The 25795-nt window shown below is 41.3% G+C and overlaps 1 protein-coding gene across 1 annotated transcript in view; it reads right to left on the bottom strand.

Annotated features, from left to right (window-relative positions):
* Positions 1–3327: 3327 nt before the first annotated feature.
* The window catches only part of GAD2 (glutamate decarboxylase 2), an 84052-nt gene continuing 61584 nt past the window's right edge, over positions 3328–25795 (bottom strand). The window contains exons 13-16 of the mRNA XM_049624723.1: positions 20175–20324; positions 13591–13698; positions 12483–12572; positions 3328–3610 (exon numbers count right to left, since the gene is read on the bottom strand). Coding sequence (XP_049480680.1) covers positions 3437–3610; positions 12483–12572; positions 13591–13698; positions 20175–20324 — 522 coding nt within the window. The 3' untranslated portion in view covers positions 3328–3436. The remainder of the gene's footprint in view (positions 3611–12482; positions 12573–13590; positions 13699–20174; positions 20325–25795) is intronic.

Below are 25795 nucleotides of genomic sequence, written 5' to 3'. Positions count from 1 at the left end.
AGATAAAATACTTAGATCATACACAGGTTTATATTTGGTAAGAAGAAAAGGTTGCCACATGTTTATATTTTTTATTTTTTTCTGTCTTGAGCAATGGAGTAATGTTGGGAAGATGGCGATGTCTTCCAGAAACACCAATTGGGAACAGTATTTTGGCACACGTAACTAATAAATACACAGTGTTTGTACTTAGCATTTGAAAACAGGAAAGCACGTGCAAGATGATACCCACCGTTAGGGTCCTTGATTCCCTGTCCTGCTGCTATATTTACACCCGTGCATCCTTTGTCCATATTCTGAGGGGTGGCGCCTGCTCCAAAACCCTGGCAGGGACAATACCTGCAATTTGTGAAGGGTTGTGACACTCTATCCACATCGGTTTCTTCTATTTTCGGAGATGAAGTAGCATTCACCTTGCCTTTTGTGAAATCACATAGTTCTCAAAGGAGATTTCTCAGTGGGGAGCTTAGCCGAGGGCATGTTCTCTATTAGAGCTGATGTGGAGGGTGTACAGTTTAGCAGAGAGAGGGAGGGGGTGAGAGTACAGCAATGGATGCAAATGTAGTTCTCATATCAGTACAGCTACCACACGGAAAACGACATATCAATAATATATTGTACAAGCTTTTATAGCAACACATGTTGATTTGCAACACCATACAGTTCAGATCTAAAGTGTGCAACCCCAATCTGAGGTGACGGGACAGTACTATCAATATAAACAAAGGCAACACGATTATACACACAATTGATTTCCTTTCCTTTCCTCACAAGCCTTGTGACAGTACATGAAGTCAATACCATTTATGCATCTCAGATAAAGACATACCACTTTTTTTCAAGTATTTAAAAATAATAAACACAATATTGCTGAATAAAATGAAAATGGCCATGTCAACTCTGATTAAGCTAAAACCAGGCTTTTCTAAAATTTGTAAAGGATGGTCCCCTATAAAGGCCTTTGGCACTGAGAATTTGAGCTAATGTTCAAAACAACCTTCCTTCCTTATTCCTTCCCTCCCAAGTAGATTACAGACCTACTTTAAAGAATATTTAGTAAACTACTGGGACCTATTAGGCTTTCATTTACCTCCCTTTCTGGGTTATGGTTGGCAGGGATTTTACTGCATAGGATTGAGCAAGGCTCCCGGCCAACTTAGGGAAGGATCTGGAAGGGGCAGGGGGTGAGAGAAACAATCTATGGGTAGAAGTTATTTTGCTGGAATTTCATGCACAGGTACAAATGTTCCTCCTTTTAAATTCTGTCATACTATCAAGTTAAAAAACAGCAGCTTCTGACAGAGAATCTGTACCACAAGGTATAAGCATCCTGGAGTTAAGAGGGATCTGTCTAGGGCAGGGCCCTGGACTCCACCATCTTCTCCAAGCAGGACAATGGGTTTGATAGTGACTCTGCCTCTGAGGTAGGACCTTTTGGCCTGAGGCTCAAAATAGGTGGGCAGCTCTGTGCTTAGTCTCAATAGCCGATATCTAGAAAGGAAGGGGATGCTTGGCCATTAGACATAGCCTAGATGGGGAAGCTTATTCCTTCATGAAATTCTGGGGCACAGATAAAAGTTTTCTCCTAGTCGTCATAGGGAACCTATTTGCTTCCTAGACAGGAAAGACCCAAACCTATGTTCATTTCAAGTATCAATGTTTTTGTATATAATGTGGGAGAAAGAATGTAGGGGCAAGCTCATGCAGATTTCAGATGGTTGGATCTTGTGGTATATATATTATAGGGCATTTCTTTCTTTTTCCCCTTGTACACCTGAGTGTACTGAATACTAATCTGGTCCATATAGAAAGGATGAATGTTTCTAAGTTTCTATCTACAGTCTGCATCTATGAGTCTGCAGTCGTCATTCTAGTACTTGGAATCCAACAATCTGTGGCCGCACAAATATCTATGAGAGCTCGTTAGCTCGTGTCTCTCCATCAGGTTTATAGGGGAAGAAGAATGCTTTCAAAATATTATCTTGAATTCTAAAGATCTTACTATTTCTGCATACTCTGGTCACTTTGGATCTTGATGAGAGGCAGATCAAAGAAGGTCTTAAGATGCTGTCTCAAAATCTCAGGTGAGGAGCTCACTTTATGAGAGGAAAATAACCATCCATGGAATAGAAATTAAGTATTCTGGATTTCAGTGATGAGGCCTAGCAGGAGAGAATTTTTGTGGGTAGGAAAGGGGGAGGGAATGGGAATAAGCAATTACCCAGGAGGTAAATGACTCCTCCCCGGACAGTGGCAATATGGTGCCCAGGATGACATCATTGTTCTCATGCAGAGATCTCCTGTCTCAGGGCTGAGTTCAATTTTCTGGGCTCACCACATTTCTGGAGCACGCTTCATTCCTCTTTGCTCAGGCTGATTAGATTTTATTTTTATTTTACCTAATTAATCCAAATGACGTACTAAAAGAATATTGTTTGGGAAGATGCCTCAAGAACTGGCATCAACCTTCTGTTCAAAACAAGCTGAACTGGAAAGCAGAGAACAATTACCCTAGTTTAGTCTAAGATGAAGCTTGGCTTGTCAGGCTTCCTGAGCGGCTCTGCTCAGGGCCAACTGGGTGGAAGACTTAACTAGGAAGAGAATCTTATTGTTGATCTGGTCAGTCATTTTAAAGAACTTGCAATATTCTTTTGTGTTCATTTTGTAATACTAACTTTAGGGATGTGATAAGCCATACCCTAAATAGAAAGAAGGCAAGATACCTTTTAAGAATTTTGTGGGCCTAGGTTTCAAAACAACTTTACTAAGTGTTTATTGTGCCTCCATTAAAAGAAAGAGAAAAAAAAAATCTGGCTTAGTTTTTATATCTGCCCCTGCAGTTTGTATAACCCATATAAAATAAAAATCTATATGTTACAAAATAGGATTTCTTTTTAATATATATATTTTCCTTTTGTAAAATTATATGTATTTAAATACATTTGAAATGTCGCTATAGGTAAATTAGAAATTTTTTTTTTCTAATACTATGAAAAAGGCAAGAGTTTTTATTTTCAGCATACATTTTATATGTACTTTCTCCTTTTGACTGCACCCCAAAGAACCTTTTATGATTCAGGGGCAATTTGGCACTATTCAATCATACTACTCTGAAGTGAAAATAAAGTTTGATTTGCACACTATATTAAAAGTAAGGGAAGTATTTAAAACAATTTTAAGCTTCTCATTATTGATTAGAACACAGCCTTTTGTCGCTAATTTTTAGAGAGGTATTCTAAACTTAAGAAAGGATTTTTAAAAGGAGCAATGTGGTTTTTTTTGTTTTTGTTTTTTGTTTTTTGATTTTTAAACTGTACTCTACTTTGACACCACAATAGAGAAATAGATTTACTTTGGAACAAACTACAAATACATTCGCACAGTTTGTGACAACTTAATTGTCTACCTAGAGAATTGAAACAGCTCAGTGAGCTAATTATAAATCTTGTCCAAGGCGTTCTATTTCTTCAATCAGGAAGTCAATGTCTTGGTGAGTTGCTGCAGGATTTGAGATGACCATGCGGAAGAAATTGACCTTGTCTCCCAAGGGCTGATAGCTGACCATTGTGGTCCCATACTCCATCATTCTGGCTTTAATCACTGGGGCCACCTGTGGGAGAGACCAGATCAACATAGTGACTCCTGGGGACTCTTCCTTTAGCCAAAGAACCCAATATCAAGTAGCACTTTTAGTTTTTAACTAAATAACTAAACTCATATTTGTTTTCCTTAAGGGAATTGTCTCCAAGTTTTGGGGGGAATCAGGGGACTAGAACAGTTTCATACATCCAAAAGCTTGAAGGTGATAAGATGAATAATAAATGATAGGCTCTCAGGTGCTTTCCATGTCAGGTGATTCAAGGCCTGAGACCGCAGGCCCAAAATAGAGTCACTTATGCTGGGCCATTTAACCAAACCCCAGGCTTCGTACCTAACCTACTTGCACTTTCAACTTTCCCCAGAAATATAGTCTGGTCAGAAATATAGCTGGTCAGTCAGTTTTCTGATCAGCACCAATAACGTACTCTGTCACATGGGGCCTCATCATCCCCGGAAGAAAGATGAGGTAATTCACCTAATAAGAGCTTTTTCCCCAAGGGAAGGTGACCTCACCCAAAGTAATTCTTTTTTCTGTTTGTGACTTCCTTGTACTGCTTTTAAAAATCTCCCCCTTTCTACTTGCCAGAGGGGATGCTGCCTGATTTATGAACTGATTCATAAAGCCAATTAGATCTTTAAAATTTACTCAGTTGAGCTTTTGTTATTTAACAACTTCCTAGTTACTATTTTGGGAGCATAGGAACAATTGGGTGTTGTTTCCGAGGCTAAATAGTTTAGCAATATGACATTTGGTGGAAGGCTCTTTTTCCCTCAGTATGTGTAAAAACACTGGAAACAAAACATAGTTCAGAGAATGGTTATGGAGAGGTAAGCCTCAATATTAAGTGATGTCTGAAAATAAGCAGACTTTTGAGGCCCTAAAACACTTATTTCTTGATACCCCAAAGTTTTCCCATTTCTTTTCATTCTCCTTTTGCATTTTCTCAGTTTATATTTTGAAATATAGTCCATAATCATGATGAAAATCAGCAGAACCCACAAAGATGTAACATTACAGAAGTGGATCACAGAAAAGATCTTACCACTTGTATGCCAGATTGCTGATTACTGAGTTCTCTGACTACTATGTATGAGATGAAGTTCAAACTCTAGCTCAGCATAAAGATGTTTTGTACCGCAGCTCTGAAGACTCATCTTCCAGTGCTCACCAAAATGAATCTTCAACTCTGACAAAACCTATAGTCAATATCCCTTGAACGTGCCACACACACTTTTCTCCTTTCACACTTGTCCTCAGTCTTACCGTGTCACACTTGTCTTGGCTGAGAGTTCCTTTTCTCTTCCAGGTCACATCCTGCACACACCCCAAGGCTCTACCATAGACCTACAATCACTATGAAGCCTTTCCTGACTCCTCTAGTCCAGTAGCATCTTTTCTCTTTCAATGATCCTTACCCATACATTCTGTCTACAGAATATTTCCTATTGTCCTCTTGCTTATGAGAAAATACATTTCATCTCTGTAATTTCAAAACTGTAAGCTCTGGAGGGCAGACACAGTGTCTTTTACTTCTTTTGTTTACCAGCACAGTACTGTGTACACATTGAGGGCTTCCCAAGTCCTCATTGATTATACAGAATAGAATAACAGGGACAGCTATCTAGGAAGAGGAATGCATTTAAATTATGTCTAACTGTGTGCATGATCTATTCACGTATTTTACCACTGGAGTTTATAAAAATAATATCTGATCATTTAAGTTCATTGCTGCAAATATGGAACCAGGAATGGCACATGTCAGGGAGCTTTTGATTTATTTAGATATACATAGTAAGAAACTCAGTTCAAAATGGGGACCATGCCTTACAGCACAGTTGGATTCATCTTAAATGAAGAATAGTTTGATTCCAGTGGAATGCCATTTTGAACATGTGACTTTTGAACATCAACACTTAAATAATCATTGGTTTACAATGAGGTTTCATCTTCAAAGTACTCAATGTGCAAATGACATATCTGATATAAGTGTTAGTATCCAAAAAAAATAAAGAACTTATAAAACTCAATACCCAAAAAACAAATAATCCAATTAAAAATGGGCAGAAGACATGAACAGACATTTCTCCAAAGAAGACATTCAGATAGCCAACAGACTCATGAAAAGATGCTCAACATCACTCATCATCAGGGAAATGCAAATTAAAACTACAATGAACTGTCACCTCACACTTGCCAGAGTGGCTAAAACAAAAACAAAAGCAAAAACAAAAAAACACAAGAAACAACAAGTGTTGGTGAGGATGTGGAAAAAAAGGAACTTTCTTAACACTGTTGGTGGGAATGCAAACTAGTGTAGCCATTGTGGAAAACAGTATGGAAGTTCTTCAAAAGGTTAAAAATAGAACTACCCTATGATCCAGAAGTCGCACTACTATTTGCCCCCAAAATATAAAAACACTAATTCAAAGAGATACATACACCCCTATGTTTATAGTACCATTATTTACAATAGACAAATTATGGAAACAGCCCATGTCCTTCGATTGATGAATGGATAAAGAAGATGTGGTATATGTGTACAACGGAATATTATTCAGCCATAAAAAAGAATGAAATCTTGCCATTTGCAACGACATGGATGGAGCTAGAGAGATAATGCTAAGCAAAATAAGTCAGTCAGAGAAAGACAAATACCACATGATTTCACCCATGTGTGGAATTTAAAAAAACAAATCAGCAAAGGAAAAAAGGAGAGAGGCAAACCAAGAAACAGACTCTTAACTATAGAGAACAAACTGATGGTTCCCAGAGGGAGGTGGTGGGGGAGGGGTAAAGCAGGGGATGGGGATTAAGGAGTGCACTTGTTATGATGATGAGCACTGGGTGATGTATGGAAGTACAGAGTCACTATATTGTACACCTGAAACTAACATAACACTGGATGTTAACTATAGGAGTTGAAGTTCAAAAAGTAAACTAAATAAGTATAAACAAACAAAAAAAAAACAACAAAGTATTCAATGTGCAAAATCAACATTTTTCCCATCAGGCCCAATTATTTGTTAGTTACCAAAGAGAAAACCAAGGACAGAGTTCACCTGAACCTTCATTTCACCTTCACCTTACATCCAGAACCTAATCTCCTCACCTAAAAACGAATGTGCATGACAGTTCTGCACTGTGATTTTCTAAGTCTAGGTTAAGTCTCTTTCGGCCTCTTTATTACATAGGAAGGTAATATAAAGAGGAATGCTTTTCTTGGGTTGGCCCTTCTTTCTCCTAAAGGATAAAGAATGTACACAGAGCATAAGGCTCATCCCAGCGAATAAATATGACAAAGAATATAAATTATCTCAAGTCTGGGATTAAATTCTGAAAGTGGATCTACTAGAATATTCTAGCATAAGGACGTGAAATTTATCACTTTGTGCTAGGAGAATGGCAAATCAATGTGTTCCTGGGGAAGAGAAACCCCAAATTAGAAAAGGAATTCCAAATCCATGTGTCTGCAGGAATTTCAGGAAAATTCATGTAAGTATTCCTTAGTTTTTATTCATGTAATAAATCATGCTTCCTCTTTAGAACTGATGAAACAATGATCATGCTGTACTCAGTGAATTAAACTCTGATTTCATTTTAATGGGCAATCCAAGCATAAATGGTATTAATTATTAAAGACAATCACCTCCTATTTTTCAGATAAATCAAATCAAATCAAAGGTCAAAATTTTAAATGGCAACAGTCATCATCCCAAACAGGTTTTGGCGTTACGTCAGACTGAATCCCCCCAGTTCCTGAAGCTAGCTGGGTTGGCAGAAGTCACAGCTGTGTAAATACATATGACTTTGGATTGCTTCCAGAAAATGTGGATGAGATAAAATTTACAGGAAAATGGAACATCTACTTCATTGCATAATCAATAATTGCAAATTCAGAAGGAAAATAATATTCTGACTCTATTGATGAACATACAGCACTTTTACTTATTTCTAGACTTTTTCTTTTGGTCACATTCTTGGTTTTGTTGAATAAAGAGTCAGGAAAGAGAGGCTGCATGTTGAAGAATTCATTAAAGACATACTCAGTAGGAGCTCTTGGGTGCTGCCTTAAGAGTTTTAGGGTATCATTTTCTCCCTTGTGTCCTTAGCTTTTTCAGTCGTTTAGAAGATAATAACCAGGGAACTATCCCATAATTTGAATACACATTTGTGTCTCCAAAGAGAACTCAGGTTAAAGCATCACAAAATCATAGAAATGTATTTTTTTCAGTATGTACTACAAAACCTTTTTGTTGCTAAATCTTGGGAACATGAGTGAAATTTTGAAAAATGAAAAAGCAGAATAACCATAAATAGGAATCCCAACACATTAAAATTTCAATAAATTCCTCATTACGTTCAATAATATAGACTATGGAAGAATATCACCTTACATATAAAGCCAACTACTTCTTTGCCAATGTTTTTTTATTTTTTATTTTTAGAAGTTTATTTATTTTTGAGAGAGAGAGAGCGAGCGAGCATGCACATGTGTGCACGCATGAGCTGGGGAGGGGCAGAGAGAGAAAGAAAGACAGACAGAATCCGATTCAGGCTTCAGGCTCCAAGCTGTCAGCACAGAGACCAACGCGGGGGTTCATGAATACTCACGAACTGTGATATTGTGACCTGAGCCGAAGTAGGATGCTTAACCAACTAAGCCACCCAGGCACCCCATCCTTGCCAATGTACTTTTAAATCCACTGTTGACCTTCTGGAAGTCCCATCTGTCAGTATAGGACTGGTAGAAACAGGGATCAGATATGCAGATAATGATAAAATACAATGGAATAAAATACAAGATGAAGATGATGATGAAGAACCAGGATTCGTGTCTGAAGAATACCCTCATGAGCTCTTCTGCTGGTCCTGCCTGTGTCTAAGGCAGTTGTATGTGGTTGTGTGGTACCCCAGGCCCTCTGTGTCCACAGTGCCTCAATGATGATGGGCCACCTGCACACTCACAGTCCTGACAGACAGCAGGAATGCACGAACCAGATTCTCATCTTAGCCTCCTTCAAGAAGCTTAGGCTGTCTTGTTTGGTAATGACCACGTGTTGCCTAGATATCTGCCCCCACATCAGTGTGAGCTGTGGAGAAAGGCCTAGGATCCACTAGTAGGTTTCCTAAGTGTTTCCCGTCCCTGTTCTGGAATATGCAAATGGCACGTTAGCTAAGCAAACATTTTTGAGTGCCTATTGTATGCTAAGCCTTGTACCAGACAAGAGGACACAAAGAATAATTCTTTATTGGAGGGTCCATAATTTGACTTAATTCTCATTTGCCATACAACGGCACAGAAGACTCCACATTTCCTCCCATTTTGGGTCTATATCAGCACTAACCAAGAGAACTTTAGGTAACGATAGAGATGTGTTATATCTCCACTCTCTGATACAACAGCCACTGGTCACAAGTTGACCACTTGAAATGTGGCCAGTGTAACTAAAGAAGTTAATTTCTGGTTGAATTTAATTTTGATTGATTTAAATTTAAATGCCAAATGCAGCTATTGATAATATATTGGATAGAGCAGATGATTCATTTTATTTTACCTCAGCTGTTTTCCTTCTGACATTGTGTGTGTGTGTGTGTGTGTGAAGATTTACTAATCCCTGGACATTATACATTTATACATTAAGGGCTTTATAATTTAAAAAAAAATTTTTTTTAACGTTTATTTATTTTTGAGACAGAGAGAGACAGAGCATGAACGGGGGAGGGGCAGAGAGAGAGGGAGACACAGAACTGGAAGCAGGCTCCAGGCTCTGAGCCATCAGCCCAGAGCCCGACGCGGGGCTCGAACTCACGGTCCGTGAGATCGTGACCTGAGCTGAAGTCGGACGCTCAACCGACTGAGCCACCCAGGCACCCCAAGGGCTTTATAATTAAGAGGAAACTCTGAAAAATTATTGACATAAGTAAACAAAAGTTAACCTCGATATTTTATGTGGTTCTATTGTGACTTCCAATTCTGAATTGCTAAATTCTCTATATTCTAGTCAAGAAAATGGAATCACAAGAGGAAACATTTAAGAGGATTCATTTTGCAATCCCCAGAGACTTTCAAATTTGAACTACAAACTGTATAAAAATAGTTTACTAATATTCTAATGGCTCTCCCCAAGAAATAATCTCCATTCCCATCACAGTTTATGTGTTTTTGCTAAAACCTGAGGGGCATTTGAAGAGAGCTGTATTAAATGGGGGAGATTCAGAGTTGATTTTTGCTCAGAAAGTGATGGGAAAAATCTCTTTCTGTTCTGTATTCCCATCTGTCCCATCCCTCAGCCCAGAAATAATTCATTGATTCAAGGAATGAAATTGGCCAAACTACTCCAGGGATTTTCTCTCTCTGGTCAATGGGTTCATTAAAGAGGTAGAACCAATAAGAATGGAAACATCTAATTTATAACTAATTTTTTAAATTAATTAGTCATTGTTAAATGATACACACTATGGAGAAGCCACACCATAAAACTTCAGGAAAAAATATGAATTCTTTCCTCTCAAATGACTGCAGGCCCCTTTTTGCCCACCTATCACCTCCAATGTGACTCTCACCCTCTCTCCCTCCCACCTCTTGGACTTGATCTCCTGGAATGAGCAAATGAGCCAACTTTACTAAAACTTCAAACATGACCATAACCCCTCCTCCTAGACACATGCATTGATGGATCTCCCATTCTAGAAGCTTTCTTCCATGCATTCCTCTAGGTCAGTGGCTCTGATCCTGGGCTGTACATTGGGATCACCTGGAGAACTTTTAAAACCATTCCTAAGCCCATCCCAAACCAATTGGATTAAATTCTTAGGGTAAAGACCTGGTCACCAGTGTTTTTTATAAAACTTCAGGCTGATTCTAATGTGAGGCCAGGATAGCAAACCACTACTCTAATTAGGAGGCTTGATTTCAACACCTCAATTATATGCAAGTTTCCCTGATGAGGGTTTGATCCTGGATTGTCTATGGACAGGTGTTCATATCTCTAAGCTTTTCTGGAGGTTTTTAATCCACACAAGGGGCACTTGGGTGACTCAGTCAGTTAAGCATCTGACTCTTGATTTCGGCTCAGGTCATGATCTTAGTTTGTGGGATTGAGCCCTGTGTGGGGCTCTGCACAAATAGTGTAGAGTCTGCTTGGGATTCTCTCTCTCCCTCTCTCTCTCTGCCTCTTCCCGTTTGTGCACACACACACTCTCTCAAAATAAACAAAAATAAACTTTAAAAAACCCACACACAATCCCACTATTTGACACAGAAGAAAATACTGGAAATTCTGAAAGTCAGTGAGGCAGCCCAGGCGCCTGCATGGTGGGGGAGAGGGACTTCCCTGCTCCTGGCATTGACTGGAGAAAGTCCCCTCCTTTGTGGTAAATGGAAAACCAACCAACTAACCCACCCTCTGACATCCAAATACGCACGATCATCCCTAGTGTTCTATTCCTCAGCACTGGGATGGAGCCCTGCATTTACCTGCCTTCAAGACTCTCTCTGGCGTACATCGTAAACCAAATTTCACCCATGTGTAAACGCTAGAAGCAGGAGAGGAGAAAAGATAAAGGATCTTACTGGCCACAGAAAAATTTGAAGCTGAAGCCCTCTGGCTCTGTAGTCAGTGATTTTGGAAAAGTGATTTTTTTCTCCCCATGCTTTCATGTTCCTGTCAGCAAAAGGGAGAGACAACAGTGCTTCCCACATTAGGTTACTTATGTTGGAATAAGTTTCTAGGCCCCACGATGGAGCTGCTCCTGCCCAGGATGTCACTTCAGGAAAAGGACACTTAACTTTCACATCCCTATAAATGCTCTGCTTGACCAGAAACATGGAATGTCCAGTCAGCCAATCCCTGATGCCAAGCCAACCTGGGGCTCCTTGTTCCTCACCCATTTTCTTTCTCTTCCTGTTCCTTATTCTTTATCCTATAAAAGCTTCTTGCCTTCCCCCCATTTTGCAGTTCTCTAGCCTCCTGGGAATGGAGGTTGCCCACTTCATGAAGTGTTAGATGAAGTTTGTCTACATCACCTAAATTGTCTTCTTCCATCATTTTTAACACTTACGAAAGTTAGGTGACGTAACGCTAGATCAAAGTTGAGCCTGGGACACAATATGCACTCAAACAGTGGCCGTAATTATTGTTCCCTGCCCTAGTATCTTCTGGGGTTCAGCAAGCTCCATAGGGTAGCCTTGACCTTGGCATCTCAAGAGGGTCAGTAGCAGCTCTGTTTCCTAACCATTTCTGGTGCCTGAAATCTCTTCTGTGCGTATGACTGAGCACGGAAGGTTTCACTTGGTGGGTCAGCCAACTTCGGCAAGGGTTCTCGTTGCATCATGAATGGCAGTAAAGCTAACACCTGATTACTTATTTTAAGATCTCATAAACTTGCCCTCAGAAAAAAGAAGCAAAAAAAAGGGGGGAGGGTTGTTAGGGGGGGCACCTGGGTAGCTCATTAGGTTAAACGTCTGACTTCTGCTCAGGTCATGATCTCGCAGTTCATGAGTTCGAGCCCCGCAATGAACTCTCTGCTGTTAGTGCAGAGCCCGCTTTGGATCCTCTGTCCTACTCTCTCTTTCCCCTTCGTCTGCTTGCATGTGCGCGCATGCATTTTCTCGGTCTCTCAAAAATAAACATAAAATTTTTGTTCTAATAATAAAATTTAAAAAAAAGAAAAGAGAAGCAAATAGGGTAGTTACAAGTCTGGATATGCCAGTTCTGAAAGTCCTGGTTCTGTAGGAGCCCTCATGAAGGGGAGTGGGCCTGCACACCAAGGAAGAGGTTGGATTTCTCCTAGACACATGTGCATGTTAGAGAGATGCCATGCACGTGGAAGGCCCAGTGTACACACCAACGTATATACCAGAGGAGCCTGTATCACTGACCTTTGAGAGGCGGCTCATTCTCTCTTCATTGTCTTCCAGGACACGCAAACTTGGAGGCACGTACCAGAAGCAGACATTTGTGTGTTGAGGCTACAAGGAGGAAAGTAAGATTCACATTCAGCCCATGGTGGCAGTTTAGAAAATTCCAAGGACATTTCAAATCTATTCTGCAACTTCTGAACAGAATTCCTACTTAAAAAAAATTTTTTTTTAATGTTTTATTTTATTTTTGAGACAGAGAGAGACAGAGCATGAGCGGGGGAGGGTTAGAGAGAGAGGGAGTCACAGAATCTGAAGCAGGCTCCAGGCTCTGAGCTGTCAGCACAGAGTCCAACGCGGGGCTCGAACTCACGGACGGTGAGATCATGACCTGAGCCGAAGTCGGAAGCTCAACCGACTGAGCCACCCAGGCGCCCCAAGAATTCCTACTTTAAAAAAAATTTTTTTTAACGTTTATTTATTTTTTGAGACAGAGAGAGACAGAGCATGAACGGGGGAGGGTCAGAGAGAGAGAGAGAGACACAGAATCTGAAACAGGCTCCAGGCTCTGAGCAGTCAGCACAGAGCCCAACGCGGGGCTCGAACTCACATACTGCGAGATCGTGACCTGAGCCGAAGTCGGACGCCCAACCGACTAAGCCACCCAGGCGCCCCAAGAATTCCTACTTTTAAATCCATAACCACTTTTAGAGTTCCTGATGTTCACCACGATATACAGAGTTATTGTTTTGTGAGTGTGATTTTTTACTCCAGCTCAGAACCCCTGCTTCTCCTTTGTAATGGTCCCACTTACCTGGACAGTACATGATTGACACACAAAAAATCAATGATAAGAATTAGAATTGGGGCACCTAGGTGGCTCAGTCAGTCAAGTGTCCAACTCTTAATTTCAGCTCAGTCATAGTCTCATGGTTCAGGAGATGGAGCCCTGCATTGGGCTCTGCGCTGACAGATTCTCTCTCTGTCTCTGCCCCTCCCCTGCTTTCTCTTGTGCTCATGCTCGCTCTAAATAGAAACTTTAAATATAAATAAATAAACATTTAAAAACATAAAAAAAAGAATTGGAATTGACTAAACTTTTTGAGATCGTAGAGATCAGAATACATACCTTTCCATCAAACACCATTTCATATCCTTCTCGGTTTTTTATGATATTGTATAAATATTCTGCCAGCTCCAAACACTTATCAATATGTGCTTCAAACCCAGTGGTGCCCTGGGTAAGAGAAGAAGAAAGGTTATCGGCAGGGGGCTGAGAAAGGCAGGTAAGCTCTTTGTGGGACAAATCTCACTGGAGACTGAAGGTCTTTCTGTCACTTCCAGCTCAGCTCTGCTCCACACTTTCCTTGCACAAGACTGTTTCCAGAGGCTTTTCTGGTGATTATTTCTCCTTTAATGTTCTCCCCTCAGGTGTTTTTGTTGCCTTTCATGTCATCTCGGCTCTCCACGGTAGTTTCCTTTTCTTTTGGAGCCCTCATTCTCTAAGCAATTATTTTGATTACTTGAGGGGAAAATTTGCCTCTGTCATTCTGAGGGGTAATTATGGAAGTCATTAATGACAGAGGACTGGGCTATTCTCTTCCTGCGGATAAGAAGCATCATCATAGACCCCCTCCCCCCCCCAGCACGCCTGTTTAGCTCCTGACCATCATGAAAATTTACCATTTCCAGACTGCACTTCTGTTCACCAATGTACCCCCATTATGGAACAAATAGGGTAGGTACTCAATGAATATTTGCTGAACAAATGAATGTATTAATCTTAAAGGGCACACAGATGCTTTGTTAGCCTGTCAGTCTGCAAGGCTCATTAGATTTCTCCTTTGGGGACAAATGATTTACATGCTTGTAACAGGCGAACGTAATCACAGAGGTCTTTTAGTTTCCGGCTCTGGAAGCCCAGGATCTGGACTTGTGAAAAACAACACTACAGCCTTGGACTGGTGCTGTTTACCGACCTCAGGACACTTCAGGGAATTACTTTTCAAAATGGCTTTCCTCCTAATCCTTTCAGCATTTATGGAGCACTAATGGAAAGCTTAGACAAACAGCTAATGCTCATCCCAGGAGCACTTAGAACAGGCCAACCAGTGACTAATCCAACATGGAAACTGGAGGAAGAAGCTGCAATGGACATAAGATGGGCCCACATTCCTATTTATAGTCTCATCACCTCAGCTAAAAGGGGGATACAGCATGGCCAGTGACTTGAACGTCTGAAGCATCAAAGAAATCTGATGGGTTCAGAAATCATTTCTGTGGAGATTGCTGCCCTGGTTGATTGGCCAAGGAGTTTGACTGGTTCCTGATGGCTCAAAGGAAGGGCCCCAAAGCTGAATATTCAGGCCAGAGCCTACACCATGCACTATATGACTCTGTGGTACCAAGGATTCGGGGTTGGTTCGGACTGACCTGGCAGTTTGGGTACACTTGGTAGGTACACTTTGGGTACTCCTAGGTAGGAGGAGGGAAGTTAATTGGTCTCCAAACTGGATCCTTTGGACCACTCCAGAGTTGGATTTAAACTTGCATGTATCTGATCCAAGATAATAGCCGGGACCACTAGGACTCATCCTGTCTAGTCACATGGCCTTGGCTAATCTTACTGGTCCCATGGGAATGATGGTGCTTGTCTGATCTCCCATATAGGGACATGGTAAAAGTAAAATGAATACTCTGAACATGAGTTTGATTGTATCACAAAGGCAGTGGGATTATCAGAGACTAGAATGGGAATCTTCTCGCTTTTGCTAGTCTAGGACTTCACTTAAGATGATTAAGGAGTAAACTGATCATCCTTTAGTTGAAAGCTAAAGAGGTACAAGGGGGAGTGACACAGGGAACTCTAGTTTGCCCTTAGAAGCCTGGCCTCTCTTGATATTGGATATTTATGGGAAGAAGATCCATGTTTTATTTCCATAGTTTGGAAGGCTTTTATGAGATTCTCCAAAATGCATTCACTCATCAAATACATGTTGAGTAGTTGTCACATGCCACACAGTTCTTATTCTGAGGATGACAACAGCACATGGAAAACTTTATCACCATGACCTGGGTTGCTATGAAGGAGGCTGAAGGCTCTGAGGGACACGTCTAAGTGAAAGTCTAGAGCCCAGTGTCAGAGTTATGCTGAGGGAGCTTCAGGAGAAAGGTGGTTTTATTTTCTCCCTCATTGCCTACACACTTAGGATTGGTGTAGACTTATCTGGCTGAAGTGGACACTCCACAAGGGCACAGACTGGTGTTTCCTTTGTTCACTACAGTCTCCATCATACCAGCAGGGTTGGCATGCATTAGGGGTTCAATGCACACTGGTTGAATGGGTGGATGAATGAATGGAGGTGTAACTTTTACTCCCTGGGGCGGTGTTTTGACACAGTATGTTCTGAGGAACCATCTGTATCAGCACCAGATCAACTGTGTTATTAATGTAGATTCTCGGGTCCCACCCCAGACCCCCAAGTTGGTATTTTAGGAAGATGAACACCGTGTATATCCACTTCTTCAGTGATGCCACTGTCTACCAGCGTTCAGCTACTGCAGCTGTGTTGTCTCCAGGGCCTGACACCATCAGTGCTGCTCACGAGTCTTCTCTGCTTCTCGAAACCCTCATCTAATGCTCTCAGGCCCCAGAAATGCGGGTCTGCAATAATGATTGAATCCCTTGCTACCATCTCCATTTCTATGGCTGCCCCCCTACCTAGGCCCTCTTTTTACCTGGATGGTAGCTCCCTAATTACCCTTCCATCAACCTGGACTCTCCACTAGCATCAGAGTATGCAGGAGAGCTCCTGCTAGACCTGCATCCCACGGTGTCCTCCCAGCTCCACTGGCTGAAATTCTATGTATTCTACCTGTCCTGCTCTAGACCCATCTTTTTTTAAAAAAAATTCTTTTTAAGTTTATTTATTTGTTCTAGAGAGAGTGAGAGCAAAAGGGGAGGGGCAGAGAGAGAGGGAGAGAAAGCAAGAATCCCAAGAAAACTCCACAAGACAGGGGTAGAGCCCCACGCAGGGCTCAAACTCATGAACTGTGAGATCATGACCTGAGCAGAAATCAAGAGTTGGACACTTAACCAACTGAGCCACCCAGGTGCCCCTTGAAGGTGACCTCTTAAAACATCATTCTTGGCTCTCAAACTCGGGATGGGCTCCCCATCCTCAAACTTTTGGGGAGGTGCATCTAGGTTTCTTTTACAACCAGTTATATTCTGTCTTATGTGATGCTTATCTGTGCATTCATCTTATATCATCTGAAAATTGTGTCCCCTTCATCCCATCCAGGATCAGGCACAAAAACAGATGCTCATTATCTAATGTATTAAAATAAGTTAATATTTTAAGAGAAAATGAACATTCATTCAGTCACTCAGCAAAGAGTGTGCCAGGCATCAATTTCCCTTTAATAGTTTTCTCCTGGTATTTTTTTTTTCTCAGCCATTTGTCAGTCCCTTTGTTATCTACATTTTCAATGAGGGAGGCCAATCACAGAAAACTATAGGGAAACCTGCTAATTTGCATAATTTGCATAACTATATACAAACAGATTTACTGTGAAAACTAGGTAGTTATATATTACACCATCCTTGCAGGCCTAAAATTAAGGTTTGTTCACCTATCTTCCTTCCTTCCTTCCTTCCTTCCTTCCTTCTTTCCTTCCTTCCTTCCTTCCTCTCTGTATCTATCTATCTGAGTTTTTAAAACAGTTTTTTAAGTTTATTTCTTTACAGAGAGAGCACTCTTGCAAGCCAGTGCGGAGGGGCAGAGAGAGAGGGAGAAAGTGAGAGAGAGAGAGAGAGAGAGAGAGAGAGAGAATCCCAAGCAGGCTCTGCACTGTCAGCGCAGAGCCCGACGCAGGGCTCGATCTCATGAACTGTGAGATCATGACCTGAGCTGAAACCAAGAGTCGGCTGCTCAACTGACAGAGTCACCCAGGCACCCCGATCTACACTGAGTTTTAACCACGATGGAAATCTGTGACATCTGGAAAATAATCATCAAGTCTTAGCATTCTCTAATTAAATGCAGACAAAATGAAAGGTCTACTCAGTAAGAACAGAGTTGAGGGCAGGTGGGGGCCTTTTCTTATGACAGGCTTAGGTATCTGTCTAGAATGCCTCCTAGCATTCATATCAAGAGGCTCATTCTTTTTTTTTTTTTTTTTTGCATACAGTTGCTCTTATCAATTATCTTGGACTTAATCTGACGCTGTCATCAGTGCATTTATCTCCACCAGTCATTAACAGATTAAGCAATATTTATATTTAGGTTAGTATTTTTCCTGTGGTTTGTATTGCTAAGGAGAAAAATACGGGTTTACCTTACTATGGGTATTCTCCAGGTATATCTGATAACAGAGGATTTACTGATTAACGTTAGCTCCTCCTCAGTCTTGTTTTTTCATTCCTGAGGGGATTCAAGATCAAGTCATCGCCAACTCTTTCACAGTTCTTATTAGGACAGGAAGACTTCTCCTTCCCTGGCTGGCATCACTAGAGAGATGGGGATGTGGGAGGGTGCTTACCCGCACCTCTCATCTGGATTGTAGGACTGATCTTATGACTTTTATAATTATTATCATCTCATTTTGCAAAATGTGCAGCTTTAAGTTGAAAAGCAAATGGACGTTTTTGCCATTTACGTGTCTAGATACTTAAGGTTTTGCGTGAGAAATTAAAGGAATATGTATCCATAAATTATGTGGCTGCTGGGATTGTTCTTTTTTCCTTTTTTATTCCCTCCTCTGGTGCCTTTATTTCAGCACGTTAGAAACTGGATCCTCTGCCTATTTCAGGCTTCAGTTGTTGCTGTTGTTTAATTCACACCTGATGTCCTCCAAGTTATTTCTCTTATAACCAACCGCTGCCCCATGCTGGCGAGGAGGCTTCAGAATGGAAGAGGAGCAGCGGGAACTGATGAACCATGAGAGGAACATTTTTGTGTAAATATAGCTAATGATCATCATCTTAATAGAAACGCTGCAGGAAAAGGGGACAAGAAGGATGATACTGAACAATATTTAGAGCTCAGGCTTTCCTCAACTACCTAGCTGATATTTATGTTCATCATTTTTGATTCCCACCAATCAAGGAAATGAAAAATCTACTCATGTTAAAACAATTGAGAGTATGCCAATAATTCCTTTTCTCTTTCTTTCTTTCTTTCTTTTTTGCCAAATGCAAGTGTCTTTGCCAACAGAAGGAGTCTTGTCTGGGTGGTGGGGACCAAGTAAGTGTCTTTGTCAGGCTCTCATCTTTCAAGAGAGGAAGGGGCCCCTGCCCGGCTCAAGGGATGGAAGCCCACCTCTCATACCATGTTTATGAGGTAGCGACTGCAGGCAGCTGCTGGATGGATACTTAGCAACACTTAGAGGAAATTCAGTGAGAGCAAATACTATTACAGAGGCTTGTCTGAAGAATATGTAGCCCAGCCATCCCTGGAAACCACGTAAGAATGATTTCTGCATTAAGTGAGACCATCTTTCTACTGCCTTTTTTCCTGGATGGATTTAGAGAAGATTCCATAAAATGGCGGTTGACTGCATTATTTCACTCCCAACCCTCCTTATTTTCTTGTTAGCTATCCACCTCTTTAACTGCTCAAGGCATTCAGTTTTACTTAGAAACATCTTGTAAAGAACAGCACATGGAACTCGTTGCCATAGACATGGTTCCTCTTCACACGGACCCGGGGAAGGGCACATTCTCGGGTCTTACCCTGGCAGGTCTCACTCCTGCTGACCGAGTTATTTCTGTGTCCCCTGGGATTGAACTGCCACCTGCTTGTGCAGGCTCCCGAGAAAGCTCACAGCTAACTCTTGGGGACCCTCTCCCAAATATACAGGACCTCAGGGAGTGCCAGCCTTCCTCTAAACTCTCCTTTTCTTGTTTCCTTTGTCAAGGTTCCCTCGTGCACCCTTTCGGTTAGTTGGGTTTTTCTAGCAGTTGGGTTTTTCTGGCATGTCCAGCTGCTCTGACCATTGCCTCCTGTGAGAGGTAAATGAAACCAGGTGGGAAGTTACTGATGTGTGACATTGAAATTAGGAATCTGGCCAAAATTAAAAATAAAATATTGGACCTTTCCGTCCCGCTTACATTTCAGCAACCAGGTATGCTCTTTGAAAGGGCAGCAATTAGGTCCAGCCAGTACCGTATTCCCTTACTTACAGCGTCTCTGTCCCTGAGAGGAGTGATCATCTATAGTTAAATGCTGGGGTCAACAGAGATGCTGAACAAATGGAGGTTACTGGGTAGTTCCAGAGTTTTAAAAAAGCTTTATCTCGAGAGGTTATCCCTTAAAATGTCAAAAGAAAGCTATCACGGTGGGGTTTTGACTTTTCACTTTTGTCCTCCAAACAAAAAGAAGGCACCAACCACCCTGAGGGATCAATCACTGGGTAAAAACCAAGAGCTAAGAGCCAACAACAACAAAACAACAATAACAAAACACCTCTTAAAAATCCAGATGTCCTGCCGTATAAAGCAGCCTGGATTTGTTTCCTAGATGAGTGAGCATTACAAGCAATTTGGCTTATGTTCTTGCCCATGCAGAAGGCAGATATCTAGAAACAGGATTAAAGAAACTTAATCGTGGGTAATCTGAAATTTGGAAATCAGTTTTTAATCTCATAATAAGGGTCACCAGATATAGTTTCTGTCTTTAGTCGATATGCAGCGGATCTACACATGCTCACCTTTGCCCTCCACATTAGCCATAATTTAAAAACATCGACATGGCGTCCGCACTGTAAGGCCTTATCTCCAGTGTCGTAGGACAGGTCGTAGTGTTTATCTTGCTGGAAAAGGTAGGAAGCATGCATCTGGTTGCAACTCTGCATCAACCCCTAGAAGAGAAGGGAAAATTTAGGAAACTCTACTGACTTGGTCAGGTATTCCATCAGATTTATATTGTGGTGAAAAGTATTAAGAAAAAAACTTGCGGAAGATGGCAGCGTAGGAGGACGCTGGGCTCACCGCATCCTGCTGGTCACTTAGATTTCACCCACACCTGCCTAAATAACCCAGAAAACTGCCAGAAGACTCGCAGAACGGATTCTCTGGAGCCAAGCGCAGACGAGAGGCCCATGGAAGAGGGTAGGAAGGGCGGAGAGGCGGTGCGCACTACACGGACTGGTGGGAGGGAGCTGGGGCGGAGGGGCAGCCCACCAGCCAAGCAGAGCCCCCCGAGTCTGGCTTGCAAAAGCGGAGGGGTCGGACGGAGTGTGTTCTGACAGCAAGCGAGACTTAACATCTGGGAGGTTATAAATTAACAGCTCTGCTTGGAGAATGGGAGGGCTGGAGGACAATGGGAGGGAAAGTTGTTGACCCTGGAATGACAGAGCTCAGCTTGGCGGGGAACAAAGGTGCTCACCAGCGCCATCTCCCTCGCCCATCCCCCAGCCAAAATCCCAAAGGGAACCAGTTCCTGCTGGGGAACTTGCTTGCACCGCGAAAACACCCAATGCTGTGCTTCTGCGGACCCATCCCTCTGGCGGCATGTCTGACTCCCTCCCAGTGCCGCAGGGCCCCTCCGGAAGCGGATCACCGAAGGAGAAGTGAGCTGAGCCTGCCCCTCCCGCCCCTGTGCACCTTGCCGATCCACCCCAGCTAATACGTCAGATCCCCAGCACCACAAGCCTGGCAGTGTGCAAGTAGCCCAGATGGGCCACGCCACCCCACAGTGAATCCCGCCCCTAGGAGAGGGGAAGAGAAGGCACACACCAGTCTGACTGTGGCCCCAGCGGTGAGCTGGGGGCAGAATTCAGGTCTGACTACACCCCGCCCACCAACGCAAGTTATTCAAGGCAGCACAGGGGAAGTGCCCCACAGTTCCACACCACTCCAGGGACTATCCAAAATGATGAAATGGAAGAATTCCCCTCAAAACAATCTCCAGGAAATAACGACAGCTAACGAACTGATCAAAAAGGATTTAAACGATATAACAGAAAGTGAATTTAGAATAATAGTCATAAAATTAATCGCTGGGCTTGAAAACAGTATAGAGGACAGCAGAGAATCTCTTGCTACAGAGATCAAGGGACTAAGGAACAGTCAGGAGGAGCTAAAAAATGCTATAAATGAACTACAAAATAAAATGGAGACAACCACAGCTTGGATTGAAGAGGCAGAGGAGAGAATAGGTGAACTGGAAGATAAAATTATGGAAAAAGAGGAAGCTGAGAAAAAGAGAGATGAAAAAATCCAGGAGTATGAAGGGAAAATCAGAGAACTAAGTGATGTACTAAAGAGAAATAATCTACGCATAATTGGTATTCCAGAGGAGGAAGAGAGAGGGAAAGGTGCTGAAGGTGTACTTGAAGAAATAATAGCTGAGAACTTCCCTGATCTGGGGAAGGAAAAAGGCATTGAAATCCAAGAGGCACAGAGAACTCCCTTCAGAGGTAACTTGAATCGATCTTCTGCATGACATATCATAGTGAAACTGGCAAAATACAAGGATAAAGAGAAAATTCTGAAAGCAGCTAGAGATAAACGTGCTCTAACATATAAAGGAAGACCTATAAGACTCGTGACCGATCTCTCTACTGAAACTTGGCAGGCCAGAAAGGAATGGCAGGAGATCTTCAATGTGATCAACAGAAAAAAGATGCAGCTGAGAATCCTTTATCCAGCAAGTCTGTCATTTAGAATAGAAGGAGAGATAAAGGTCTTCCCAAACAAACAGAAACTGAAGGAATTCATCACCACTAAACCAGCCCTACAACAGATCTTAAGGGGGATCCTGTGAGACAAAGTACCAGAGACATCGCTATAAGCATGAAACCTACGGACATCACAATGACTCTAAACCCATATCTTTCTATAATAACACTGAGTGTATATGGACTAAATGTGCCAACCAAAAGACATAGGGTATCAGAATGGATAAAAAAAACAAGACCCATCTATTTGCTGTCTACAAGAGACTCATTTTAGACCTGAGGACACCTTCAGATTGAGAGTGAGGGGATGGAGAACTATTTATCATACTACTGGAAGTCAAAAGAAAGCTGGAGTAGCCATACTTATATCAGACAAACTAGACTTTAAAGGCTGTAACAAGAGATGAAGAAGGGCATTATATAATAATCACAGGGTCTATCCATCAGGAAGAGCTAACAATTATAAACGTCTATGTGCCGAATACGGGAGCCCCCAAATATATAAAACAACTACTCACAAACATAAGCAACCTTATTGATAAGAATGTGGTAATTTCAGGGGACTTTAAGAAAAAAATTTGCAAGGGACACTGAATTTCCTGGAGAAAGAAAGCAATAAGAATCAAATTTTTTAGATGGGGCCAATATCCAGACAGGATGAGCTGTTGGGATAGGTAAACCCTGTGGGATAAATGGCTCACGGTCAAATGTAACTTCAGGTTAACAACAGTGAAATATATGCTTTTTACTCTCCTTTTTACAAGAATGCATTTATTCAAAAACAATCATAATCAGAGTATAATGTTCATTCTTTGAGGAATATCCTGATGTTTTGGTTTTATTGTAATTAAAATACTTTAGAAACTTTTGTTTTGTAAAATACTAATAGTATGATTATTCTAGTGTTTCATTTACACTTAGTTCAGGTACTTTATCATCTGGCTGTTATGGTTTGAATTCTCTTTGGAAGTCATAGCTTTTAAGATCGCTTATTGTTATTTTTACATGCTGAAATCTAAAAAAATAAAGACATCATTATTCTGAGATGTCTTAAATAACCAATCTTTGAAATGCCATATTCCCCTCTCAAGAGTGGTTAGAGCTTCAATACTGTATTTTTAAAAAATGTTCATTCATATATTTTGTATTCATGCAAGAGAGAATGGGAGTAAGAGGGGCACGGGGGTAGGGGCAGAGAGAGAGGGAGAGAGAGAATCCCAAGTAGGCTCCACACTCAGCTTAGAGCTTGATACGGGGCACAGTCTCATGAACTGTGAGATCATGACCTGAGCTGAAATCAAGAGTGGCCTGAGTCACCCAGATGCCCCGAGGTCATATGTTTTGAAAGGACCACTAGAAGCTGGTCCTCTCTACCCACCATTCCACACTTTGGGGTGGTCTCCCTTAGGACTGGTACACCTTTTTGTGAGCTTGCATGCCGAGTTTCTGTGACCATGAAACAAAATGGAGTCACCTGTTGCAACTTTCAATTTTATTGGCCTTCAAGTGAATTTTCTTTTTCAAATCCAATGTCATTTTACCACTCTATTACAATTATTTAATTTTCCTCACTCTCAAAAGAATAACAATGAATTTCACTGCAAAAGGAGCCCGAACTATAGGGTTGAGACCAGTTTTATTGCCTACCATCTGGTCTTTCAGGGTCTCCTTACAATTTTAGTTGTGTTACATTTTGTGTTAGTTTGGATAAATTCTTTGTTAAAGAACTCTCACTTCTAACTTTAACTAGATGATCACATTTTCGTCTTTTCTTTACTTGCCATGAGTCACAAGAGAAAAAAAAGCCAAACGTTCTGTAAAAACACAATTGTACTGTAGATAATGAAAGAGTCAGAGGCTTCCTGTGGCTTGTGACAAATTAAAACGTGGTGGGGTTTCTGGTGAGGAGACCAGCAATGCTGCTTTAGTCAGAGAGCATGATTCATTCACTGTTCTTTGGAATAGTTCGGTCACTTTGCCACCCATGTTCCATACTAAACTTCTGGTGCTGAGGCTAATTAATTATCATTGGCAATGAAATATCCCATTGTAACTACCACAAGCAATAGAGTATAAAAATGCAGTAATGGAGTGCCAGTACTTGGGATTCTCTCTCTCTCTCTCTCTCTCTCTCTCTTTCTCTCTCTCTCCCCCTGTCTCCTTCCCTCCCTCCTCCCCCTCTCAAAATAAATAAATAAACATTAAAAGAAACCAAAACACATGACCTCTTAAAGGTTGGCCAGCACCAGTCTCATTGCACAAAGGGATAAGCAAACATGACGTTTTTCACATAAAGGGCCTTGATAATATCCTGATTCCAAGCCATTAAAAAGTTATAGACCATTATGTTGTAAACTGTTTTAAGTAGGCTCCACACCCAGCGTGGAGCCCAACATGGGGCTTGAACTCAGGACCCTGAGATCAAGACCTGAGCTGACATCAAGAGTCAATGCTTAACCAACTGAGCCACCCTGTCACCTCTGTTACAAACAATTTTAAATATAGTAATAGTTGCTGTGCTATAAAATAGTTGTAAAAGAAATTCCCATGGTCAAATAAATTTAGGAAACTCTACTTGATAAATTCCTTCTTTAAAGATATTTGCAATATATATCTGCCTATGAAAGGCTCTGGTATGCCCTGAAGTAATGAATCTTGCTTTTAGCTCTTCAATTTAAAATATCCCAAGTTTTTAAAATCTTTTTTATTTTTATTTAAATTTTTATTTAATGTTTATTTATTTTTGAGAGAGAGAGAGAGAGAGAGAGAGAGAGAGAGAGAGAGAGAGAATATGAGCAAAGGAGGGGCAGAGAGAGAGGGAGACACAGAATCTAAAGCAGACTCCAGGCTCTGACTTGTCAACACAGAGCCTGATGTGGGGCTCAAACTCATAAACGGTGAGATCATGACCTGAGTCAAAGTCAGACGCTTAACCAACTGAGTCACCCAGGCACCCCTAAAATATCCCAAGTTTTGTAAGCCCAGAGCTCCCTTATCACAGAATACTTAATATGGTCTTATACAATGTCCTTATTCCTTATATCTCAATAAGGAACATGCTGTCAGAGCATCATAAACTCTTGGATTTGGAAGGGATCCTAGGGGTTTTATTCTGTTCTTTTTCAATAAAGGAATCTTTTCTCTCCCTTTACTAATAAGTGTCTGTCCAATCTCCAGTCACTTACCCCCGGTGGTGAATTTATTCCTATGCGAAGCATTCACTACCTCAGAGAAAGCTTAATTTTTAGAAAAGCTTTCCTTTTATTGACCAGAAGTCAGAACTTCAATCATGGCATATTCTGATTGTGCCATCAAATTATTCCATCCAGTGCTACAGACCCAGTTCCCTGAAGAAACCGAATCTCTTCCACTTGAGTCATTTAAACTGTGAAGGATGCCATCTTCTCAAGTTTCTTTTTCTTTTTAGATTAAACATCTTTGCTTATTTCAACCACATCTGTCACAGGTTCACCAATTGTTGCCCACCATTCAAACCCTAGCTTGGTGGGGTCCCATATGCAATTTGGCACTGACCTAAGCAAATGGCTTCAGGCATGGTTTATCTAGAGGACAGTGGGAGACTACCACCTTCCTCATCCTGGAACTCTACTTCTTTTTTTTTTTTTTTTTTAACATTTCATTTAATTTAT

This window comes from Panthera uncia, chromosome B4 (genome assembly GCF_023721935.1).
Source record: "Panthera uncia isolate 11264 chromosome B4, Puncia_PCG_1.0, whole genome shotgun sequence".
NCBI classification, from domain to species: domain Eukaryota; kingdom Metazoa; phylum Chordata; class Mammalia; order Carnivora; family Felidae; genus Panthera; species Panthera uncia.
The sequence above is the reverse complement of the archived record's forward strand: the minus strand, read 5'-3'. Positions and strand labels throughout refer to the sequence as shown.